The 21,156-nt window shown below is 61.4% G+C and overlaps 1 protein-coding gene across 1 annotated transcript; it reads left to right on the top strand.

Annotated features, from left to right (window-relative positions):
- Positions 1-552: 552 nt before the first annotated feature.
- On the top strand, positions 553-20,477 carry RINL (Ras and Rab interactor like). The gene is made up of 12 exons (XM_044988863.1): positions 553-847; positions 2,579-2,732; positions 4,733-4,874; positions 5,336-5,453; positions 8,924-8,996; positions 9,920-10,008; positions 10,558-10,917; positions 11,358-11,984; positions 14,122-14,436; positions 15,127-15,255; positions 15,680-15,843; positions 19,477-20,477. The coding sequence occupies exons 2-12, from the start codon at positions 2,671-2,673 to the stop codon at positions 19,792-19,794; spliced, it is 2,397 nt and encodes a 798-aa protein (XP_044844798.1). The 5' UTR covers positions 553-847; positions 2,579-2,670; the 3' UTR covers positions 19,795-20,477.
- Positions 20,478-21,156: the final 679 nt, after the last annotated feature.

The following is a 21,156-nucleotide window of genomic DNA, read 5'->3' as shown; positions in this document are numbered from 1 at the left end:
CGAGGGGAGAACGCGCAGGAGCGCTGGGGGCTGGGGGGAGGGTTTGGCTCAGATGGGCCCAAGAGCCCAGTGCGGGCGCACAGCCGGGATACCGGGCTAGATGGGCCCATGGCTCTGATGTGGGGGGAGGGGAGCGATGGAAGGTCTGGGGGGGGAATTGCTCCAATAGATCCTTCCCCCCCCCTCCCCCGGTCCCCCGTCCCACACAGGCCCCAGCACTCGAGTGCAAGAGCCAGCGCTCCCGGGGCCGGCCCCCACCTGAGCTTCGCTGCGTAGATGTGAGCTCAGATAAAGGAGGCGCGGGAGGAAACGCGAAACCCTTCACGGGCCTCGCAGGCTGGGTCCCTTCTCGCAGCATCCCTGCAGGGCTGTGCACCTGGCGGGACAGCGCTGGGCTCCCCCCGCCCCAGCTGTGCCGCTGCCCCTCACCCCCCGACCCACAGCCCCCTGCCAGCCCAGCCCAGCCCTGGGCTCCCTCCCAGCCCGCCGGTGCCCCCTGCTAGCCCAGCCCTGAGCTATGGATGCCAAAGAACCTGGCCCTTTTGGCCACGCTGTCCCGGGGGGAGTCGCCTGAGGGCACCCTGCCGTGTCGCTGGCGCTCCCGGGTCCCAGCGGGCGCCAGAAGTGTGACACCCAAAGGCGCCGGTCCCTCCCCCTCCTCTCTCGCCTTCACACCGCGCCCCGTGGCCTTTCCCCTCCGCCCGGCCTGGCCCAGAGACCACGTGAAGGCTGCCGGAGGTATAATAACCACAGCCCTGGCATCACAGCCTTCGCTCCTTCGTCATCGCCTCTCCCGCGCTCTCGTCCTCACCGGAGATCTCCCCGCCGCTGCTTCTCCCCGCCCCAGGTAAGAGGCCCCCTTGGCTTTGCTGCGTTCTTCCTTCGCTGGGTTTCTCCCGCCGGTGTCTGTCGGCAAAGGGCCCGGGGCCCCGGGAGATCTGGGTGAAGGGAGGTGGATTGGGCAGGGGCCCACGGCCCCAGTGGAAAGACGCCCTCATCTGCAGCCCACTGGACTCCCAGTTGCTCCACTGAGCCCTCAGGCATCAGACAGAAGTCGAAGCATCTCCGGCCGGGTGCCACCAGCCGGCAGGGCCCTTCATCCGTCGGACGGCTGGCCGCAGCAACACGCAGCCCGATCTGTGGGGTCAGACGCCTGTCCGCTCCCTCCCTGTAGCTCAGGCTAAGAGGCAGAGTGGCCCAGGGGGCTGGGATTCAGGAGAGCTGGGTTCTGGCCTTGGCTCTGCTGCGTGACCCCCGGCAAGTCATTGCTCCGTGCCTCGGTTTCCCCTCCCACCCTTTGGCTATTGAGAGTGGAAGCTCTTTGGGGCAAGGGGCTATTTCTTGCCCTATGTCTGTGCAGAAGCCAGTGCAAGGGAGCTGCGATCTCGGTCAGCATCTGTGCAGCACCCGGCCCAATGGGGCCCCGATCTTGGTCGGGGTCCGGGCAGCGCCCGGCGCGACGGGGGCCCCGATCTCAGTCTGGGGCCTTTTGGTGCTACCATAATACACCTGATCAATTGCAAACCAATTTGTGAGCCCGAGCTCACTTAACCCCCAGAGTCTCCCTGGGCTCCCGTTTACGGGGGAGGCGATGCTGGAACACACCCAGATGCTAGGGAGAGCAGAGCAACTGAAATAGGGGTTTCCATTACCCAGTGACTAAGCCTGGGGATGATTCCGCCTCCCCCGATGACACGCTGGGCGGATTGACACCAGCGCTGGGTTTGTTTTGAAGCCTGGCGGCCCCCTTTGGGAATATGGGCTTGCAGGTGGGAGGGGCGGGGTTGGGGGGGGTTAAACCCAGCGAGGTTCCTGGGCCCTGATCCAAGCACCCGTGGGAAAGGCTCCCTCGGGCTTGACTGGGGAGCAAGCGCCCCAGAACTGGGCCCACGGAGGGGTCGGCAGGGGGCTGTTAACCCTTTACAAGCACACTCTAGAGACTGATGCGCCAAGGGGGACGCCAGGGAGTTTCAGGGGAGCGGGCGGCTCTCAGGGGTACGTGGGCCATGGAGCCCAGGACTCAGTTGGGGTCCTGTCCGGTGCAAGGCTGAGGGGTGTTGGCTCTGTGTCGGGGGGGAGCTCCCGCTCCAGCGACCCACAAAGGACTCCGGTCCCCAGAGACGCCCATCCCCTAGTTGATGTATGTGCCTGCAGCACTTAGAGGCCCCCACTGGAAGCGGGGACCCCCATTGCACCCCAGGTGCTCCCAGGCTGAATAGCCAATGCCTAGGACCAGAAAGTGTCAGGCTGGGTCTGATCCTATGAGGCGGTCATCCCGCCCGTGGGCAGTGGTAGCGCCATGTGGAATCACGGTCCTCCGGAAACAGGAGGTGTGCATTGAGGAGAACTGCCCCCCAGCGACGTACCCCAACACAGCTCGCGCGCCAGCTGTGTCTCTCTTGTTAACCAGGGGACAGGCCCGTGCTGGGACCTCTGTGCTGTGCAGAGAGACACCTAGAGGCTGAAGGGGGTAATGCGAGTGAGAGTAACACTGCAGCAGGCAGGGGGGCAACACCTCCCCCACAATGGCCCTTCATGCCCCCTCTGCCCCCATTACAAAGTTGTCTCCTGCTTGCAGAGGGATCTGGCGCCTAAATGCATCCTGGGACGCACGTTTCCGAGCAAGCTGCCTCTGCTGATGGGTTAGTTACAGCTGCTGGGCTATAAAGGATGCCTCACGTGTCTGCTGAAGATGATGTCGATCCTTCGGGGGCTGGGAACAATGATAGCCGGTAAGCAGACCTCTAGACAGGAGTGAGTCTGTGTATCCAGCCAAGCTTTGGACAGTACGTGTGCAACCACTGCCCTCTGCTGGATGGCACCAGGGCCACTGCTGCGTGTCATATGCCCTAGACTGCTCCCAGTCAATAGGGATTCCCCTTTAGCTCGAGGGTCTGAGCAAGAGGAGCTGGGTTCTAGCCCCCTTGGTGGGAGGGCTGGGGATTGGTCAGCCCCCGTGTGGGGTTGTGCTAAGCTCTGCAGCTTGCCCCAGCCCTCGCTCTGCTGTCCGGGACATCCAGGAGCAAAACTTTTCCTTTGAAGGGCCCAAGACGGGGGGTGGATGGGGACAGTGAGGCCAGGGCCAGATGGGGTGGATGGGGGAAACTGAGGCAGTGCCATGGATCCGTTCCCTTCCTGGTTCTGCTCTTCCCTCATGCACAAGTCGGTGCTTCCCAGGTCGAGCTGGGAGCGGGTTTGATGGGGTTTCAAGATGTGTGGGTATGCAGAGCCGGGGCTTTGGTGGGGGGGGGAGAGGTGTAGGCTGGGGTGCAGGGGGTGGTGTGTGCATGCCTCCCCCCTTCCTGGTTTACACACTTTTCAGGGAGCCCTTTGAACGCGTGTTCAGGCCATTGCAAGTTTCTACCCTCCCTCGGCCCACGGCGGGGCCTTCACCTCCCCCTAGTCCCTAGAGGCCTGGAAATCCACCATGGTGGGGCCGGGGGAGGAGAGCGTGGCTGGGTGGCTTTTTCAGCCGTTACAAAGGGTGTGTGGGTGGAGGGAGCCGTCACGTGGTGGAGCCGTGTTCCTTTCGCAGTGGGGCTGGGTAGGCGTCCCTCGCAGGAGGATGGGGAGGTGTGTGTGTGTCTCTCCATCACACGCACAGCTCGGCGCCAGGAGAAGCGATTCTCTGTAGCTTCCGGCTCCGTTTGGCAACGTTTAGGGTCCGAGTTGGGGGCAGAGCAGGCCTGGGAAAGGGGGTGACACTACGGTTACGGGGTGCAGAGAAATTTGGGGCCTCTGATTCATCAGGTATGCTGGGGCCCTACCCCCTGTTTCACCCCAGTTACAGATTTGGGGGGGGCTGATATTAGGGTCCCCCCGCGTCAGTCCCGATGGGGTGTGAGATAAAATATTACTGTAGCACCTAGACACCACAACTGAGACTAGGGGACCTCTAATGCCAGGCACCACAAAAAGCCCCCCAACCAAGATTTCCCCCCCCCCATCATGCCAGGGCCTGGCCTGATCCCACCACCACTTAGGTTGGGGGGAATCTTGTTATCCTGGGAGTTGCACTAACCCCCCTGACTAAGATTGGGGTCCCCACCATGCTGGGCACCGCGCAGACCCTCCCCAAGCAAGATCGGAGTCCCCCTGTCATGCCAGGTGCAGCAGCACCCCCTCCTTTCCCCCCGCCCGATATCAGGGGTCCCCCATTGTGCCCAGCACTGCACGGGCGCATAATAAGACACAGTCCCTGCCCCCAATGAGTTTGCCATCTAACTAGACAAAGGAGAAGGGACATGGCGCCTATTTACAAGTGGGGAAACTGAGGCACAGCGGGATGCCGTGACTCACCCAGGGAGCTGGGGATTGACCCAACGTGCCCTGAGGGCCATCCAGCGCCATAAATGCTTGACACGTGTGTGCATGTGTATTTCAAGCTACGGTCCAGTGGTTGCTAGGATCCTTAGGAACGGGTACAGTGCAGAGAGGTCTCTGCCGTAGACAGGGGGGTAGAGAACACCCCCATCTCCTGCTCTGAGGAGCTGTGGGCCTGGGCTGGGATCTCCTGCGACCAGCTAGAACCCAGGCGTCCGGGACACCCAGCCACGGCTTTTCATGCCCCGCTAAATTCAACTACACGAGCAGGAGCCGGGACAGCGCTGCCGCATCGGCCAATGGGAGGCTAGCCAGAGGCACCGCCACACCCTCTCATGGGCTGGACGGACCCCCAAGGCGCGGCCCATGCCCACCCCCAGCTCAAGGCCTCTCGTGTGTTTGCGCGCAGCCCCCAGCGCCTGCTGCAGAATGGCCAGTGCCAGGCCCCCCTGACGCTCCTGGACAGGCTTCTGCTGACCCAGGGGCTCTGGCAGCTGCTCAGCCTGGGCCCGGAACAAGCCACGGAGCTGCTGAGGATGCAGCCGCCTGGGGTAAGTGGCTGGCCGGGGGGGGTGGGACCAGGCAGGGCTATAAGGCGGTGGCTGGGTGGAGCTCTAAAACGGGCGGGGCTTTAAGCTGGAAGGTGGGCGGGGCTTTAAGCTGGTGGGCGGGGCTGTAAAGTGGTGGGCGGGGCTGTAAGGCAGCTGGCTGGGGGTTAGGGGGCTACACCCTCACCTTGTCCTCACTCCTGCCACGTGGAGGGCTGGCCCTGGGCTGGCTAATGCCCTGGGGCTGCCGTTAGCACCATTCCTGGCCGGCTGGGGTCAGACTGGGAACTGCACGCTCTGGGAACAAACCAAGCCCTGTGGGGGGGTGGCGAGAGCCAAACTGCCCCCCCCCCCATCTCAGCTGGGGACCCCACAAACCGGCCTCCAAAGCCAGGCCCTGCTGCCCCACCCAGACCCGCCGGCCTGTTCCCTTCCAAACCCACCGAACTCTCTCCCGTCCCCAGACGTTCCTGGTGACCGGCGCGGGGAGCGGGGAGCGCAAGGCGCTGTCGGTGCAGAGCAGCGGAGAGGGGCACGGAGCTGGAGCCGTCTGCCGTTTCCAGATCAAGGAGGATGACTCGGGTAGGTCAGGGCAGCCCCCGGGAGCCACATGTCTGAGCTTATGCAGCGCGTCAGCAGAGCCAGGGCTAGAACCCAGCAGTCCTGGCTCCCAGCCCCCCCACCCCCGCTCTAACCACTAGACCCCACTCCCCTCCCCGAGCTGGTGAAAGAACCCAGGAGTCCTGGCTCCCAGCCCCCCCTCTAACCACTAGACCCCACTCCCCTCCCCGAACTGGGGATAGAACCCAGGAGTCCAGACGTCAGTGCTTCCTGCTCTAACCACTAGACACCACTCCCCTCCCTGAGCGGGGGATAGAACCCAGGAGTCCGGATGCCTAGCCCCCCTGCTCTGACCACTAGACCCTGCTCCCCTCCCCGAGCTGGGGATAGAACCCAGGAGTCCAGACGTCAGTTCTTCCTGCTCTAACCACTAGTCCCCACTGCCTCGACAACAGCTGGATGATACAACCGGCCCATAAAGTCCTGAGGTCTGTGACGTTGTTTCCTCCTGCTGTAGAAGAAAAGGGAAGGGCCCCAGCTATAGCAAAAGGCCGGAGGGGGAAGGATCTGATGCCATGCCGGGGACCCCGGGGAGGGGCTGCGGACTAGACCCACCCACCCCCCAGGACGCAGCCGGCTGCTCCCGTCGGCAATGCTGCTCTGGGTTTCAGCACCAGCCTCTGAGCTTCACCCCTGCCCAGCTCATGTTTCCTTGGTGAGGTATGTGGGGCAGGAAAGGGCAGCACCCAGCTAGGGAGGAGTTCAGTCTAGTGGTTAGAGCCGGGAGCTAGGACTCCTGGGTTCTCTCCTTGGCTCTGGGAGGGGAGTGGGGTCTAGTGGTTAGAGCTGGGAGCCAGGACTCCTGCGTTCTTGCCTCGGCTCTGGGAGGGGAGTGGCGTCTAGTGGTTAGAGCCGGGAGCTGGGAGCCAGGACTCCTGTGTTCTATCCCCAGCTCTGGGAGGGGAGTGGGGTCTAGTGGTTAGAGCAGGGGGGTGGGCTGGGAGCCAGACCTCCTGGTTCTTTTCTCCTAATTCACTGTGTAGCCTTGAGAAACTCTGTTCCCCTCTCTGTACCTCAGTTTCCCCCCCATTTACGACATCTTAGTGGGGAGGTTAAATCATCCCCCCTTTTAGGATAGATGGGGTAAAATGAGGCATGGGAAATTGACAGTTCTTGACCCAAGGTCATACAGAGGGAGGGAGCAAGGAAGGGGATTGAACCCAGGATTCCTGGGTTCCCATTCCCAGCCAGCAACGCCTTTACTTCCAGCAACCCCTTTCCTTCTTCCTGGTAAAGGAGCCGAGGATGGAGGGACCCAGGTGTCCGAGCTCCCTGTCTGGTGCTCCTGCCAGGCCTCTCTCAAAGGTGCATCTGGCTTGGCAGCCCAGGGGGACTGCAGGTTGTGGACATCTCGCAGCTGGGGGTGTTGGAAGGGTGGGGGCCTGTGAATCTGCTGGGGAGAGGAGGTAGCTGCCGGAGGTGGAGAAGGCGCAGTGTGGGGAGTTTGGCTTGGTGCAGAGCTGGCTGAGGGGGGAAACTGAGGCACAGAGCGATGGCAGGTCTGGGCCCAAGGTCAAGCAGGTGGATAGAAAAATCTCCCCCACCCGGACTCCTGGGTTCTATCCAATGGTGAATCAGAGCCAGCCCAGCCAGAACCTCCATCAGCCCCAGGGTGAATGATGTGAAGGCTCCAGCTGGGCCCACGCTCCCACCCTGCGCTGGCATCGGGGCAGCCTGCCGTAGCTTCCTCCTCGCTTCTGGGAAGTGTCGGGGCAGCTTATCTCTGCCGATCTCTGCAGACGTGTGCTGTGCCCGGGGCGGGGGTTACTCGGGGCAGCCCTGAAGGGAACGGACCGGGGTACTGCCCCGCTGGAGCCAGCCAGGGCCTCGGTCTTGCCCCTGAGGGGTCGATGTGGACCAGGGCTGGGAGCATCAGGAAACAGCCCAGGCTTGTGCCTGATTTAAGCGAGTGCCGGACAATGCCGGATAGTGGTTAGAGCCGGGACAGGGGTGGGGGGCCTGGGTGTCAGGACTCCTGGGTTCTCTTCCCCAGCTCTGGGAGGGCCGTTGGGGTCTAGTGCAGAGGTTCTCAAACTGTGGTCCGGGGACCACCAGTGAGTTCCATTCAGGTGGTTCGTGGCTAGTTCCCTCTAAGGGCCGGACTGGGCCCGTATTCCCTGGGCGGCCGCACACGAGAGAATGACGGGCCACCCAGCAGACGCGCGTGTAAGGTGAGGTGGTGGCCTTGGGGGGAATAGGGGGTCGGTGGGAGGGGGCAGTGGGATGAGAAGAGGGGGTGGGGGGAATTTGGGACGTGCAGGGCTGTGGCGGGCAGAGAAAGAGCCGACTTTCCCCAGCTCCACGGCTGCGGCTGCCGGGGAGAGACCCTCCCCCCTCCTTCCCAGCCCCAGCTGGGGGGCTGCCGCGGCAGGGGAGAGAGGGAGAGACCCCCCTCTCCTTCCCAGCCCCAGCTGGGGGGCTGCCGCAGCAGGGGAGAGAGGGCACATGCATCACATTAGAAAGGTAAAACTACTGATATGAAAACATGAGTTGTGCTTTTATTTGTAGAACAAAAAAGTTTATTCTTATTAAGGTTTTTTTTAAATATAGCGCTTTGGATAAAAATGCTTTACAAGAGTTAGGTAACGGTACAAACGACATTTGGAAAGATCATTAAATGGTCCGCAAAGACCCTGAGCAATTTTCAAGTGGTCCACAGGGAAAGAGACGTTTGAGAACCACTGTTCTAGTAGTTAGAGCGGGGAGGGGGCTGGTTGTCAGGACTCCGGGGTTCTCTCCCCAGCTCTGGGAGGGGAGTGGGGTCTAGTGGGTAGAGCAGGGAGGGGGCTAGTTGTCAGGACTCCGGGGTTCTCTCCCCAGCTCTGGGAGGGGAGTGGGGTCTAGTGGGTAGAGCGGGGAGGGGGCTGGTTGTCAGGACTCCGGGGTTCTCTCCCCAGCTCTGGGAGGGGAGTGGGGTCTAGTGGGTAGAGCGGGGAGGGGGCTGGTTGTCAGGACTCCGGGGTTCTCTCCCCAGCTCTGGGAGGGGAGTGGGGTCTAGTGGGTAGAGCGGGGCTGGGGCTGAGAGCCAGGACTCCTGAGTTCCTTTCCTGCTCTGCCATGGACTCTCCACGTCACCTTGTTTCTTCATTTCTTGGTGCCTCTGATTCACCATTGGGCATTTGGGATCAGGGAGGGTTTCTGGCAGTCTGGTGCTATGGGGAGCACAGACTGGGGAGGGGGTCAGGCACTGGAGGCCCCGTCACTCAGATTCCGCCCCCCTCACCCTTTGGAACCGACCGGAGCTGTGACGTGCCTCACCCCAGAACAAGCCGCTTCTTAAGAGCTCAAGAGACTCTCCCGACTGGGGAAAACTTCCAGCTGGCTTCTGCTGTCAGGCAAGCCCCCTGGAGCCCCCCCTGCCCCCCCAGCCTCTCGGCTGCACTGGGGTCCTGCTCTGTGTCTCAGACCCCATCTCTCTCTCTCTCTTCCAGCTGTTTGCCTGGAAGGGTCCCAACTGCGCTTCCTGGGTCTACTGGAACTGGTCGCCTTCCTCTCTGTGAGCAGGTGAGCGGGGCTGGGGGACGGGACGGGAGGGGACAGGTGACACTTCCCCTGAGTCTCTGCTCTCCTGTCCCCAGGGCTGGGCCTTTGCCTCTATCAGTTAGCGGCTGGGAGCCAGGACTCCTGGGTTCTCTCCCCAGCTCTGGGAGGGGAGTGGGGTCTAGTGGTTAGAGCAGGGGGCTGGGAGCCAGGACTCCTGGGTTCTCTCCCCAGCTCTGGGAGGGGAGTGGGGTCTAGTGGTTAGAGCAGGGGGCTGGGAGCCAGGACTCCTGGGTTCTCTCCCCAGCTCTGGGAGGGGAGTGGGGTCTAGTGGTTAGAGCAGGGGGCTGGGAGCCAGGACTCCTGGGTTCTCTCCCCAGCTCTGGGAGGGGAGTGGTGTCTAGTGGTTAGAGCAGGGGGCTGGGAGCCAGGACTCCTGGGTTCTCTCCCCAGCTCTGGGAGGGGAGTGGGGTCTAGTGGTTAGAGCCAGGACTCCTGACTCCCCCCCCACTCAACTCTTAAAGACCCAGTAAGCTGCCCCCACCCCAAGTCGGGTGAAAAGTACCCTAGCCGAGGGGCTGTGGGTGCGTGGAGGGGGAGGTGCGCCCTTCAGGGATGGGGGCAACCCCTAGCCCAGTGCTCCGGGAAGTGGAAGTCATGGGCGCTGGCCTGGGTTTGAGGAAGCTGCGGGGGTGGGGGCAGGGTGGCCACGGTGACTTCCTCCTGCAGGCGCCCAGCATGGGGGCATGCCCCTCCCCCGTGGCACCCCTGCTTCTTCCATTCCAGGTGTCTGGGGAGGCCCTGGACAGTCCGGGCGTCCGGGGGGAGCTGGATGGCGCCGGGAGGGCAGGGCCCTGGCCGGTGTGGGCATCGGGAGGGTCCTTGGTGCACTCCCCCTTCTCCCTGCGACTCTCCACTCACCGGCTCCTGGTCTCTCTTGCTTGCAGGGACGTGCTGCCCCTCCCGCTGCGGCTCCCGGCCACCTTGCAACGCCTCGGCAGGGCCGAGCTGGACGCCCGCGCAGCCCTGGGCATGAGTAAGTGCCCGCCCGAGGGCGATTTCACCCCCAGCCAGGGCCTCCGCGAGGAAGCCAGGCATCTTCACTCGGGGGAGGGGCGGGGCGGGGGGAATGGGGTCATGTCGGGTCAGTGTCCAACCTCTGTATGGAGCCGGGTGAGAGAACCCAGGAATTTTGCCTCCCCAGCCTCCCTGCTCTAACCACTGGACCCCACTCCCTTCCCAGAGCTAGGATAGAACCCAGGAGTCCTGGCTCCCAGCCCCCCCTGCACTAACCACTAGACCCCACTCCCCTCCCAGAGCTGGGGATAGAACCCAGGAGTCCTGGCTCCCAGCCCCCCCTGCACTAACCACTAGACCCCACTCCCCTCCCAGAGCTGGGAATAGAACCCAGGAGTCCTGGCTTCCTCCCCACCCCACCCCACTTTAACTAATAAGCCCCAGAGCATGAGAGTGGGGCAGGAAAGGTGCCTGTGTCCTACCCTCAGCACACAGCGCGGACCCCTCAGCTGGGTTCCGTCTGCCCATGGGCTCACGTCTGTCTCCTGCTGCCCGGTGTCCCCGGCAGGGTTCTGGAGTCCTCCCTTTAAGCCATCGGCCACAGGCGAAGAGGAGGAAGAGAACATGGGGTCCAGCCCCGAGCCCCCGAACCCCCTGGAGAGTAGCGGCCCGGCCTGCGCCATCCGGGTGACGTCGGAGGACGGGGCGCTCTGCATCATCAACCCGCTCTTCCTGTCGGAGCACAGCAGCGAGGGCTGGCTCCCCGCCGGGGTACCCCCCCCATTCCACCTGCCTGAGAGAGGGGGCACCATCCGGCTGAGGAACGGGCAGGGACCCAGCCTGTCGGACAAGCCGCTGGCGCCCGCCAGCACCGAGACGGATCAGCTGGGAGCCCCAGAGCCCGGGAAAGAGGGGGAGCCGGGCAAAGGTCAGTGCCAGAGGCCTATTGGTTTGGGGGTGGAGCTGTTGGGATCGGGCTTGGGGGGCGGGTGGGTGCTGGGACGCAGTGGGGTTGTGGCATCTGGGGAACACGCCCACCCTGGCTGACCCTTAGTGCCTGGGCCGCTCCCTTTCCCCTCTCCCACAGGGGTCCCCCCATATTGCAGGCTCCTGGGGGGTGGAATTGCCTTGCACTCAGGATCAGAGGTAGGGAGGTGGGGGTAAATTCCTCATCCCGGAGCCCCTAGAGGCCAGCTAGACTAGAAGGAGTCGCTCCCTTTTGCGGCGAGCCTTGTAGTAGGTTGTTATCCTGGGAATCCCGTCCTCTACGGGGCGTTGCCCGGGGCAACGGGCGCAAGCCGCGCTCCAGGGGGCCGCCACGGGGGGAGCGAGACGCCAGTCCCTCAGCGCCCCCGCTCTCCCCAGCAGGCGATGATGCCCCACCGGCCTCGGTGAAACGGAAGCTGCTGGTGCGCCGTCCGGCCTGGAACATGTCTGAGGACTCGCCGTCCCCGCCGCCGGCCGAGAGGCAGGAGGGCCCGGCCTCCCCGCACCGGGTCTCTTGGATCGAGGGGGCCTCGGACGCCCCCTGGGCGCTGAAGAAGTCCCACTCGGAGTCCTCGCTGGTGGGCCCCCGGGACAGCCTGCTCCTGCCGCCCATCCCCGAGCTGGACTCGCTGTCGGTCAGCAGCGTGGAAGAGGAGGCTGACGCCCACCCGGCCACGCCCCGCAAGAAGCACCAGTCGGCGGCGCTGCCGGGGCGGGTCCTGCACCGGCTGTCGGCCGTGGGCAGCGCCCTGACCAGCTTCCTCTCGGCTGAGCGCCGGCTGGCCAAGCGGGTCCAGGAGCTGACGCAGGATCCGGCCTCCTACGTCGGGGGCCTGGTGCAGAACTTCGTGGGGCACATGCTGCGGGGCGGGGCGGCCCGGCACCCCACCAGCACCGACCTGCTGCAGGAGATCCGCCAGATGATCAGCAGCCTCAAGGGTTACCTGTGTGAGAGCTCGGAGCTGCAGGACGCCTGGGAGTGCGGGGACCTCGAGGAGATGGACCTGGGTACAGGGCGGGGGGGTCCGCTGGGTATGGGGGGGGCAAAGGGGTGGGGGCCATCAGCTGGGACCTGGGCGTCTGGCTCAAGGGGGTAGGGTGGTCTGTGAGCTGGGGAGGGGAGGCATCTGGGAGCTGGGTTTTGGGTTCGAGTTGCAGGGGGCAGTGGCTGGAGGCTGGGTATGTAGGGGCAGTAGGATGGGGGGCTGGGAGCTGGGTACGGGGGGTTGGGAGGTTGGAGATGAGCTGGGTATGGGGGGGCCATAGGATGGGGGAGCTGGGTACGGGGGGGCAGGAGGATGAGGGGGCAGGAGCTGGGTACGGGGGGGCCGGAGGATGAGGGGGCAGGAGCTGGGTCCGGGGAGGTGGGAAGATGGGGATTGGCTGGGAGCTGGGTATGGGGTGGGTCATAGGATGGGGGAGCTGGGTACGGGGGGGGCCATAGGATGGGGGAGCTGGGTACGGGGGGGCCATAGGATCTGGGAACTGAGTACGGGGGGGCAGGAGGATGAGGGGGCAGGAGCTGGGTACGGGGGGGCAGGAGGATGAGGGGGCAGGAGCTGGGTACGGGGGGGCAGGAGGATGAGGGGGCAGGAGCTGGGTACGGGGAGGTGGGAAGATGGGGATTGGCTGGGAGCTGGGTACGCGGGGGACCATAGGATGGGGGAGCTGGGTACGGGGGGGCCATAGGATGGGGGAGCTGGGTACGGGGGGCAGGAGGATGAGGGGGCAGGAGCTGGGTACGGGGGGGCAGGAGGATGAGGGGGCAGGAGCTGGGTCCGGGGAGGTGGGAAGATGGGGATTGGCTGGGAGCTGGGTACGGGGTGGGTCATAGGATGGGGGAGCTGGGTATGGGGGGGGGCCATAGGATGGGGGAGCTGGGTACGGGGGGGGCCATAGGATGGGGGAGCTGGGTACGGGGTGAGCGATGCAGAAGAAGGGGCACAGTCCCCTCCCCCGTGGGAGGAATTCTCAAGGCGATGCAGGGGTGGGGGGCTGGCTCAGTGAATCCCCCCTTGAGGTCACCACTTTAGATCCAGCCTGTGCCAGCCGCTCCCCCCCCAGTCATTCCCCCGCCCACGGGCCCCTGGCATGGAAGACGCTTGCCGGGTCTCAGCCTGCTTCCCGGCTGCACACTTTCTCAGCAGAGCGCCCAAGGCCTGAACAGGCCATGGACAGATTTTACCTCCCGCCCCCCCATCGCCGGGGTGGGGGTGTGACACGCGGGGTGGGGGTTGCCCAGACTCCACCCAATCTTGGTTGGCTCTGGCAATTGGTGGGGGGAAGGGTCCCTGAATAGACCCCCCCCGAGCTGGAGCCTGTCACGGGTAAGCTAGTAGCGCCCCCACCCCCCCGGGGTTATAAATAGCCCCTCCAGGAAGAGAAGCGCTGTCTATAAATGCAGCCGGAAAGGCCACTGTGGTCAAACCACCCCCAGCCCGCTGCAGCATCCGCTCCTGCTCCGGGGTGTCAGTGAGCGCCTGGGCAGGAAGCTGAGGGCTGGGGCTGGGGGGGCCGGAAGGGAGGAGAGCTCTTAAAGGGGAACCGAGCCTGGCCCCTGGGTGCTGTGGGGGGGCCCAGAGGCTCCCCCCACTCCTGGGGGAGGACAGCTTGGTGCCAGGGCTCGGGCAGGGCAGTGGATAACGGGTCCCAGCTCCACAAGACGGGGCGGGATTCGGTGTTAGCGATGCTTTAACGGAGAGAACAAAGTGCTTTGGGGTTGGTGTGTGTGGTGTCGCGCTCCCCTCCCCCTCCCCCAGCTGGGATAGAACCCAGGAGTCCTGGCTCCCAGCCCCCTCTGCTCTAGCCACTAGTCCCCACTCCCCTCCCAGAGCTGGGGAGAGAACCCAGGAGTCCTGGCTCCCAGCCCCCCCTGCTCTAGCCACTAGCCCCACTCCCCTCCCAGAGCTGGGGAGAGAACCCAGGAGTCCTGGCTCCCAGCCCCCCCTGCTCTAGCCACTAGCCCCACTCCCCTCCCTGAGCTGGGATAAAACCCAGGAGTCCTGGCTCCCAGCCTAACCACTAGAGCCCCCGTGTATCAGGCCCAATGGAGACGAGGTTCCTGATCCGGAGCCCTCAAGCTCTTGTGCTGGGCTGCACACGCCCTGTCTGACCCCCGCCCCCCCCATCTCTCCCCCCCCCCCAGGCTCCGTGGTGGAGGCGGCCCTGTACAAGTGCGTCCTGAAGCCGCTGCGGGACTGCGTCTACGGGCAGCTCCTGGAGTTCCACAGCCGGGACGGGAGCCTGCAGAAGCTGCGCGATCACCAGCTGACCATGGGCCGCCAGAGCCTGGCGGAGCTGGGGGTGACGGCCAGCGTCCCCGACGCCCCGGCCCTCGAGCGCATCCAGGCCAAGCTGCTCCAGATGCACCAGGCCTACTCGCCCAAGAAGAAGGAGGCCCAGCTGCTCAAGGCCTGCAAGCTGATCTACGAGGCCATGAACCACGGCACCGGCGGCAAGGGTAGGGGGGGACTGCCCGGGGCTGCCAGGGAAACCTGCCCCCGGCTCCGGGGGAATCCCTGCTACCACGTGGGAACCCACTTCGCCAGCCCCCAAAGATGGCATCCTACCCCCTCCCTGTCTGCCCCTGTCTCTGTGAATTGTCTGAGCTGCCATCTCCGGCCCCAGCCTTGATGGGTCTCTGTTTCGGGCGGGGTGGGGAGGGGATTGTGTGGGATACCGTGGCCATCCCGTAACTTGAGGTATTGGGACTGGCCCCTGCGGGGGGGATGGAATTGGTCCCCCCCACCCCAGGGAATTGGGACTGGCCCCTGCTGGGGGTGGGATCGACCCCCCCACACACACACAGGTATTGGGACTGGCCCCTGCGGGGAATGGGATCGGCCTCCCTGGGGTATTGGGACTGGCCCCTGCGGGAGGTGGGATCGGCCCCCCCAGATATTGAGACTGGTCCCTGTGGGGGGGGGGATCAGCCCCCCCAGGTATTGAGACTGGTCCCTGCGGAGATGGGATCGGCCCCCCTGGAGTATTGGGACTGGCCCCTGTATGGGGGGGGGGGGATCGAGCCCCCACACACTGGGGTATTGGGACTAGCCCCTGTGTCGGGGGGGGAATCGAGCCCCCCCCCCGGGGTCTTGGGACTGGCGCCACGGGGGGCGTTCTCACCGTGTGTGTCTCTCTCTCTGCTCAGAGGTCTATGGGGCGGACGACTTCCTGCCTGTGCTGACCTACGTCCTGGTGAAGTGCGACATCGTGGCGGTGCAGCTGGACGTGGAGTACATGATGGAGCTGCTGGACCCCAGCCAGCTGCAGGGAGAAGGTCAGAGCCCTTGCCCCGTCCCTCCCCAGCTGGGCTGGGGACCTGCAGGCTGCTGCTGGACACCCCTGCTAGGGGTGAGCCTGCAGCTGGGCTGGCTGACCCGGTGGCTCATAGGGTTGGGAGCCGGTCGCTGAGGTCGAACCATGCCCTGGTCAGCTGTGCCCGGGGGTCCCCGATGGCTCCTTGGCTGAGCTGAGTTTGTGGGGTCTCGCAGGGCTTGGCGGGGAAGCTGGCGCTACCTGGCTGCCTTGCAGCTCAGGACTGCGAGTGAGAAGCAAACAGGCCATGGAGACTAGAGGGGGGTCTCCCTTCGCCGGAAGCAGTAGTAGGCCTTTTATCCTCTCTGTGTGCCAGCCCCTAGCAGCAACGGGCATGCCCACGGGCCCCTGACGTCTGAGCCCCGCATTCCTCCCCCCTTCTGCAGGCGGCTACTACCTCACCACCTGGTTCGGGGCTCTTTACCACATCAGCAACTTCCAGTCGGCCATGGTAACCCGGCAGATCAGCATCGAAGCACAGGACTCCATCCACCGGTGGCAGCGCCGGCGCACCATCCACCACAACCAACACAGCCGGCGCCGCTCCCAGGTAGGGGCAGCTGCTCTGGGGAGGTCGCCGCTCTAAGGGGCTCCTGGGTTCTCTACCTGCCTCTGGTGGGGGTGGCTAGTGGTTAGAACGGAGGGACTGGGGGGCAGGACTCCAGGGTCCTATGCCCAGCTCTGCAAAGAGAGTGGGGTCTAGTGGTTATAGCAGGGGCAAGGATGGGAGTCAGGACTCCTGGGTTACTTCTAGCTTTGAGAGGGGTCTAGTGGATCACAGCAGCAGAGCAGGCTGGGAGTCAGGGCTCCTGGGTTCTATCGCTGGGTCTAGGAGGGTAGCATGGTCTACTGGTTACAACAGGGGGTACAGGGAGCCAGGGTTCCTGGGTTCTTTGGCCCTGACTTGCTGGGTGATCTTGGGGGTCAGTCCCTTCGCCTCTCTGTGACTCAGTTTCCCCGTCTGTGAAAAATGGGATCATCGGTTTATTCTGAGCAAGGACACGCAACCGTGAACGAAAGCACGAATTCGCGGTCGCCTTGGGAACATGTCAAATGCATCGCTACACCTCTACCCCGATATAACGCTGTCCGTGGGAGCCAAAAAATCTTACCGCATTAGAGGTGAAACCACGTTATATCGAACTTACTTTGATCCGCCGCAGTGCGCAGCCCCACCCCCACCCCCCGGAGCGCTGCTTTACCGCGTTATAGCCGAATTCGTGTTATATCGGGGTAGAGGTGTCGTAGGAGAAAAGACAGGAGAGTGAGCCGTGTGCAGCAGCTGCGTGACCTGGGAATCCGGGATCCCAATGAACCAATCCCAAAGTGCTTAATACTATGGAGAAGTGGGTTCTCAGTGTGTTTCAGAACATGTCTATAAGCTAGCTAATAACTTTGTACTCAGGATGCGTGGTGCCTCCTACCTCTGGGGCTGATCAGCGCTGCATAATTCTGCTGCTTGCCCATAAACCAGAGTGACAGGTTCATAGTCAAGCGTTCTACAGACCCCTATTTTGGGGAAGCCCCTGGGGCTGGAAGGACTAACGGGCTTCTGGGTGTCGTGCATGTCTGTGCGGCTTTCGTCTTCCCCCTCCGCACGGAGATGGAATTGCTCAGCTGTGCGTGTGTCATAGACCCAACACGAAAAGCTAAGGGAGATTCTCCTTCATCGCCAGTGCTTTGGGAACAGCGGGGTCTGAGTTTTAGCCTCGCCCGCCATCCTGTTGTTATGAGCAGCCCACCGAGAGGCAGGCCTGTAGCTACCAGCCATGTGTCTGGCCTTGTTTATATACACACAGCTCCGCCCAGGAGTCGGGGTCATAAAGCCCCGCCTTCTTAAAGGCACATCACCCTTATTCACAGAGAGAATGGTGAAGACGGAAAGCTGAGTAACAAAGCTTCACTCTATGTAAAGCTTTCAAGTTTGTAAATGTTAATGAGTTAGTCACAGCTGCCTCGAATGGTTGACTGTCTTTCTCTTGATCCACCTGTGGTTGGTTATTAGGTGTATTACGGTAGCACCCAGAGGCCTCAGCTGAGATAGGGCCCCTGTTGTGCCAGGCGCTGCACAGTCAGAGACAGCTCCTGCTCCAAAGAGCTTATGTGCTAAATAGACATAAGAACAGCCCTACTGGGTCAGACCAAGGGTCCATCTACCCCGGAATCCTGTCTTCCGACAGTGGCCAATGCCAGGTGCCCCAGAGGGAATGAACAGAGCAGAGAATCATCAAGTGACCCATCCCCTGTCGCCCATTCCCAGCTTCTGGCAAACAGAGGCTGGGGACACCATCCCTGCCCATCCTGGCTAATAGCCATTAATGGATCTATCCTCCATGAATTTATCTAGTTCTTTTTTTGAACCCTGTTATGGTCTTGGCCTTCACAACATCCTCTGGCAAGGAGTTCCACGGGTTGACTGTGCATTGTGTGAAGAAATACGTCCTTTTGTTTGTTGTAAGCCTGGTGCCTATTAATTTCATTTGGTGACCCCTCGTTGTTGTGTTATGAGTAGTAAACCACACTTCCTTATCTACTTTCTCTACGCCAGTCATGATTTTATAGACCTCTATCATATCCCCCCTTAGCTGTCTCTTTTTCCAAGCTGAAAAGTCCAAGTCTTATTAATCTCTCCTCCTACAGAAGCCGTTCCATACCCCTAATCATTTTTGTTGCCCTTTTCTGAACCTTTTCCCAGTCCAATATATCTTTTTTGAGATGCTACGACCACATCTGGATGCAGTATTCAAGATGTGGGCGTACCATGGATTTATACAGAGGCAACATGATATTTTCTGTCCTATTATCTATCCCTTTCTTGATGATTCCCAGCATTCTGTTCACTTTTTTGATTGCCGCTGCACATTGAGTGGATGTTTTCAGGGAACTATCCACAGTGATTCCAAGATCTCTCGGTAACAGCTAATTTAGACCCCATCATTTTATATATATATATATATATAATTAGGAATATGTTTTCCAATGTGCATTCCTTTGCATTTATCAACATTAAATTTCATCTGCATTTTGTTGCCCAGTCACCCAGTTTTGAGAGATCCTTTTGTAGCTTTTCGCAGTCTGTCTGGGATTTAACTATTGAGTAGTTTTGTATCGTCTGCAAATTTTGTCACCTCACTGTTTACCCCTTTTTCCAGATCATTTATGAATGTGTTGAATAGGACTGGGCCCAGAACAGACCCCTGGGGGACACCACTATTTACCTCTCTCCATTCTGAAAACTGACCATTTATTCCTACCCTTTGTTTCCTATCTTTTAACCAGTTACCAATCCAGGAGAGAACCTTCCCTCTTACCCCGTAGCAGCTTACTTTGCATAAGAGCCTTTGGTGAGGGTCCTTGTCAAAGGCTTTCTGAAAATCTAAGTATGCGATATCCACTGGATCCCCTTGGTCCACATGCTTGTTGACGCCCAAAGAATTCTAGTAGATTGGTGAGGCATGATTTCCCTTTACTAAAACCATGTTGACTCTTTCTCAACAAATTATCTTCATCTCTTTGTCTGACATTTTTGTTCTTTATTATAGTTTCAACCAGTTTGCCCAGTACTGAAGTCAGGCTTACAGGCCTATAATTGCTGGGGTCTCCTCTGGAGCCGTTTTTAAAAATTGGCGTCACATTAGCTGTCCTCCAGTCGTCTGGTACAGAAGCTGATCTAAATGAGAGGTTACAGATGACAGTTAGTAGTTCTGCGATTTCACATCTGAGTTCCTTCAAAACTCTTGGGTGAATACCCTCTGGTCCTGGTGACTTATTGCTGTTTAATTTATCAATTTGTTCCAAAACTTCCTCTAATGATCCCTCATTCTGGGACAGTTCCTCAGATCTGTTTTGGGAATCTCAGGTTTGGGAATCTCCCTCACATCCTCATCCGTGAAGACCGATGCAACGAATTCAGTTAGTTTCTCTGCAATGGCCTTATCGTCCTTGAGTGCTCCTTTAGCACCTCCCACCTAGACAAAGAGTGGGAGGGGAAACTGAGGCACAGAACGGGGACAGGACTTGTCCAAGATCACTCAGCAGGAATAGAGCCAAGATCTCGCAAGTCCCAGTCCAGTCCCCTACCCACTCTGTCTGTAATCTGATCTGTCTATGGTATGTACAGGGTGCCCATCACCATAGCCTCTGGTCTGCTTGATTAATCTTTTTCCCCCTCTCCTTCTCTTAGGATATTCTCTATGTCTCCTTCCAAGAGCCCTTCACGAACCAGAAGGCCATCCCCCTCCCCGCCCACATGACAGCGGCCTCAGTGTGTGTGATATGCAGCAAGAAATATGGTGTCTCCAACCCAGAGGCCTATGGTCTCTTCCTGGTGACGGACAGCACCTCCCGGCTCCTGGCGGGGGACAGTCGCCCCCAGCAGATCCGCTCGGCGTCCCTCAAATCCCACAGCGCCTCCAGCTGCTTCGTTTACAAGCTGAAGGGAGAGGAGCCGGAAGCCCCGTCGGAAGGCGACGGCCCAACCCCTGCTCAGGAACCAATATAAGGCCGGTGGAGAGACGGTGCAATCAGAGGCTGCCTGGATGGAAGCGTCCAGTCCGTGCAGCCAAAATCCAGTGACCTTGGGACTGAGGCGGGACTCTCCCCAGAGCCTCCCGGGTCCTAATATGTCAGGACGCCTGGGTTAAAAACAAACTCAAACTTCCCAAGGGTCGGAGCAAACAGGTGCTGGAGCGGCCAGCGGAAAGCGTGGAAGCCCCATTGACTTATAACTAGGAACGGCCGAAGCCCAGGGGAACTGACGGGAGGGGACAGTCCTACCGCGGATGGGGCGTCCCCATCTCGCAGGGCACAGCTCGGGGGAGTAGGTGTCCCGAGCCGGGACGGCCTTTCCTCCTCTCGGAACTCTACGAGCCCTGGGGCCGTGTTGGTCCGGTCGGCTCCCAGCTGCAGCCCAGGGCCGGGGCGTGGATGGCTCAGGCCGCTGCGGTCCGGCGCGCAGGAACCGTTCACCTCTAGCCGGCTGCCTGAGCGGGGGCGAGGTGGGCCTGTGCCGTACGGGTTTGGGGGGGCCGCAGCCCCGGGGGAAAGGGAGAGAAGAGCTGCCCCTCTGTGGGCAAACTCAGCCAGGAGCTAGGGGAGAAACAAATCTAATATCCTCTCCAGGGCAGGGCTGGCAAACATCGCCCAAGGGGCATGGTAGGGGGTGGGGGTGGGGGGAGAGGCAGGGAGTGGGTGGGGGTGGGGGGAGAGGCAGCTTGCCCTGAATCATCCGCCATCCCAGGGGCTGCGCCAGACCCCCCCACACTCCCAAAGCCAGATGAATGTAACTAACCAGCCCTTTAGTCCCCCCCCCCACAATCTGCGGCTGTTCCAATACCATGCTGGGAGCTTTGCCACTTCTCTCTAGGGCCAGGAGCCCAGCTCGTGGGAATCCCTGCTTAAAGGGGAAGTGACCTTAAACTCCTGAACCTTCTGGCTACGTCAGGGGCTATATCTTTATATGACCTTCCCCCCTGTCAGGGGAGGGCTATAAAAAGGACTTTGGCCCGCTTGGTTACTCTTTCTTTAAATAAAAAGAGAGAACCTCTGAAAACGCAAGGCCTGGCGGAGCGTGGGCGGGAGGGTTTGTGGTTGCTATTCAGTGTATTATGGTACATACGCAGGGTGAGGGGCAGGGCTTAGGCCCAGCCGCTGGCAATGCGAATTAAAGCATCCACGTTCTTTTTGAGGCCCTGGGCCTAAATGGACAAAGGAGGGGAGGGGGAACTGAGGCACAAAATGGGGGAGGGGCCAGCCAGGAATAGAACCCAGGTGTCCTGCCTCAATGAGTTTTTCTCTGGCTGAAATGCAGCCGCCTCTGGGGCGGAGTGCAGCACTCACACCACCCCCTATAACGGTTTATGGC

This window comes from Mauremys mutica, chromosome 15 (genome assembly GCF_020497125.1).
Source record: "Mauremys mutica isolate MM-2020 ecotype Southern chromosome 15, ASM2049712v1, whole genome shotgun sequence".
Lineage (NCBI taxonomy): Eukaryota > Metazoa > Chordata > Testudines > Geoemydidae > Mauremys > Mauremys mutica.
The sequence above is the reverse complement of the archived record's forward strand: the minus strand, read 5'-3'. Positions and strand labels throughout refer to the sequence as shown.

Bases quoted from the DNA above. Each gene is read 5' to 3' on its own strand.
- RINL (XM_044988863.1), top strand. From the start codon at position 2,671: ATGCCTCACGTGTCTGCTGAAGATGATGTCGATCCTTCGGGGGCTGGG. The intron at 8,997-9,919 runs GTGAGCGGGGCT...TCTTGCTTGCAG, and splicing joins GCCTTCCTCTCTGTGAGCAG to GGACGTGCTGCCCCTCCCGC. The intron at 11,985-14,121 runs GTACAGGGCGGG...CCCCCCCCCCAG, and splicing joins CCTCGAGGAGATGGACCTGG to GCTCCGTGGTGGAGGCGGCC.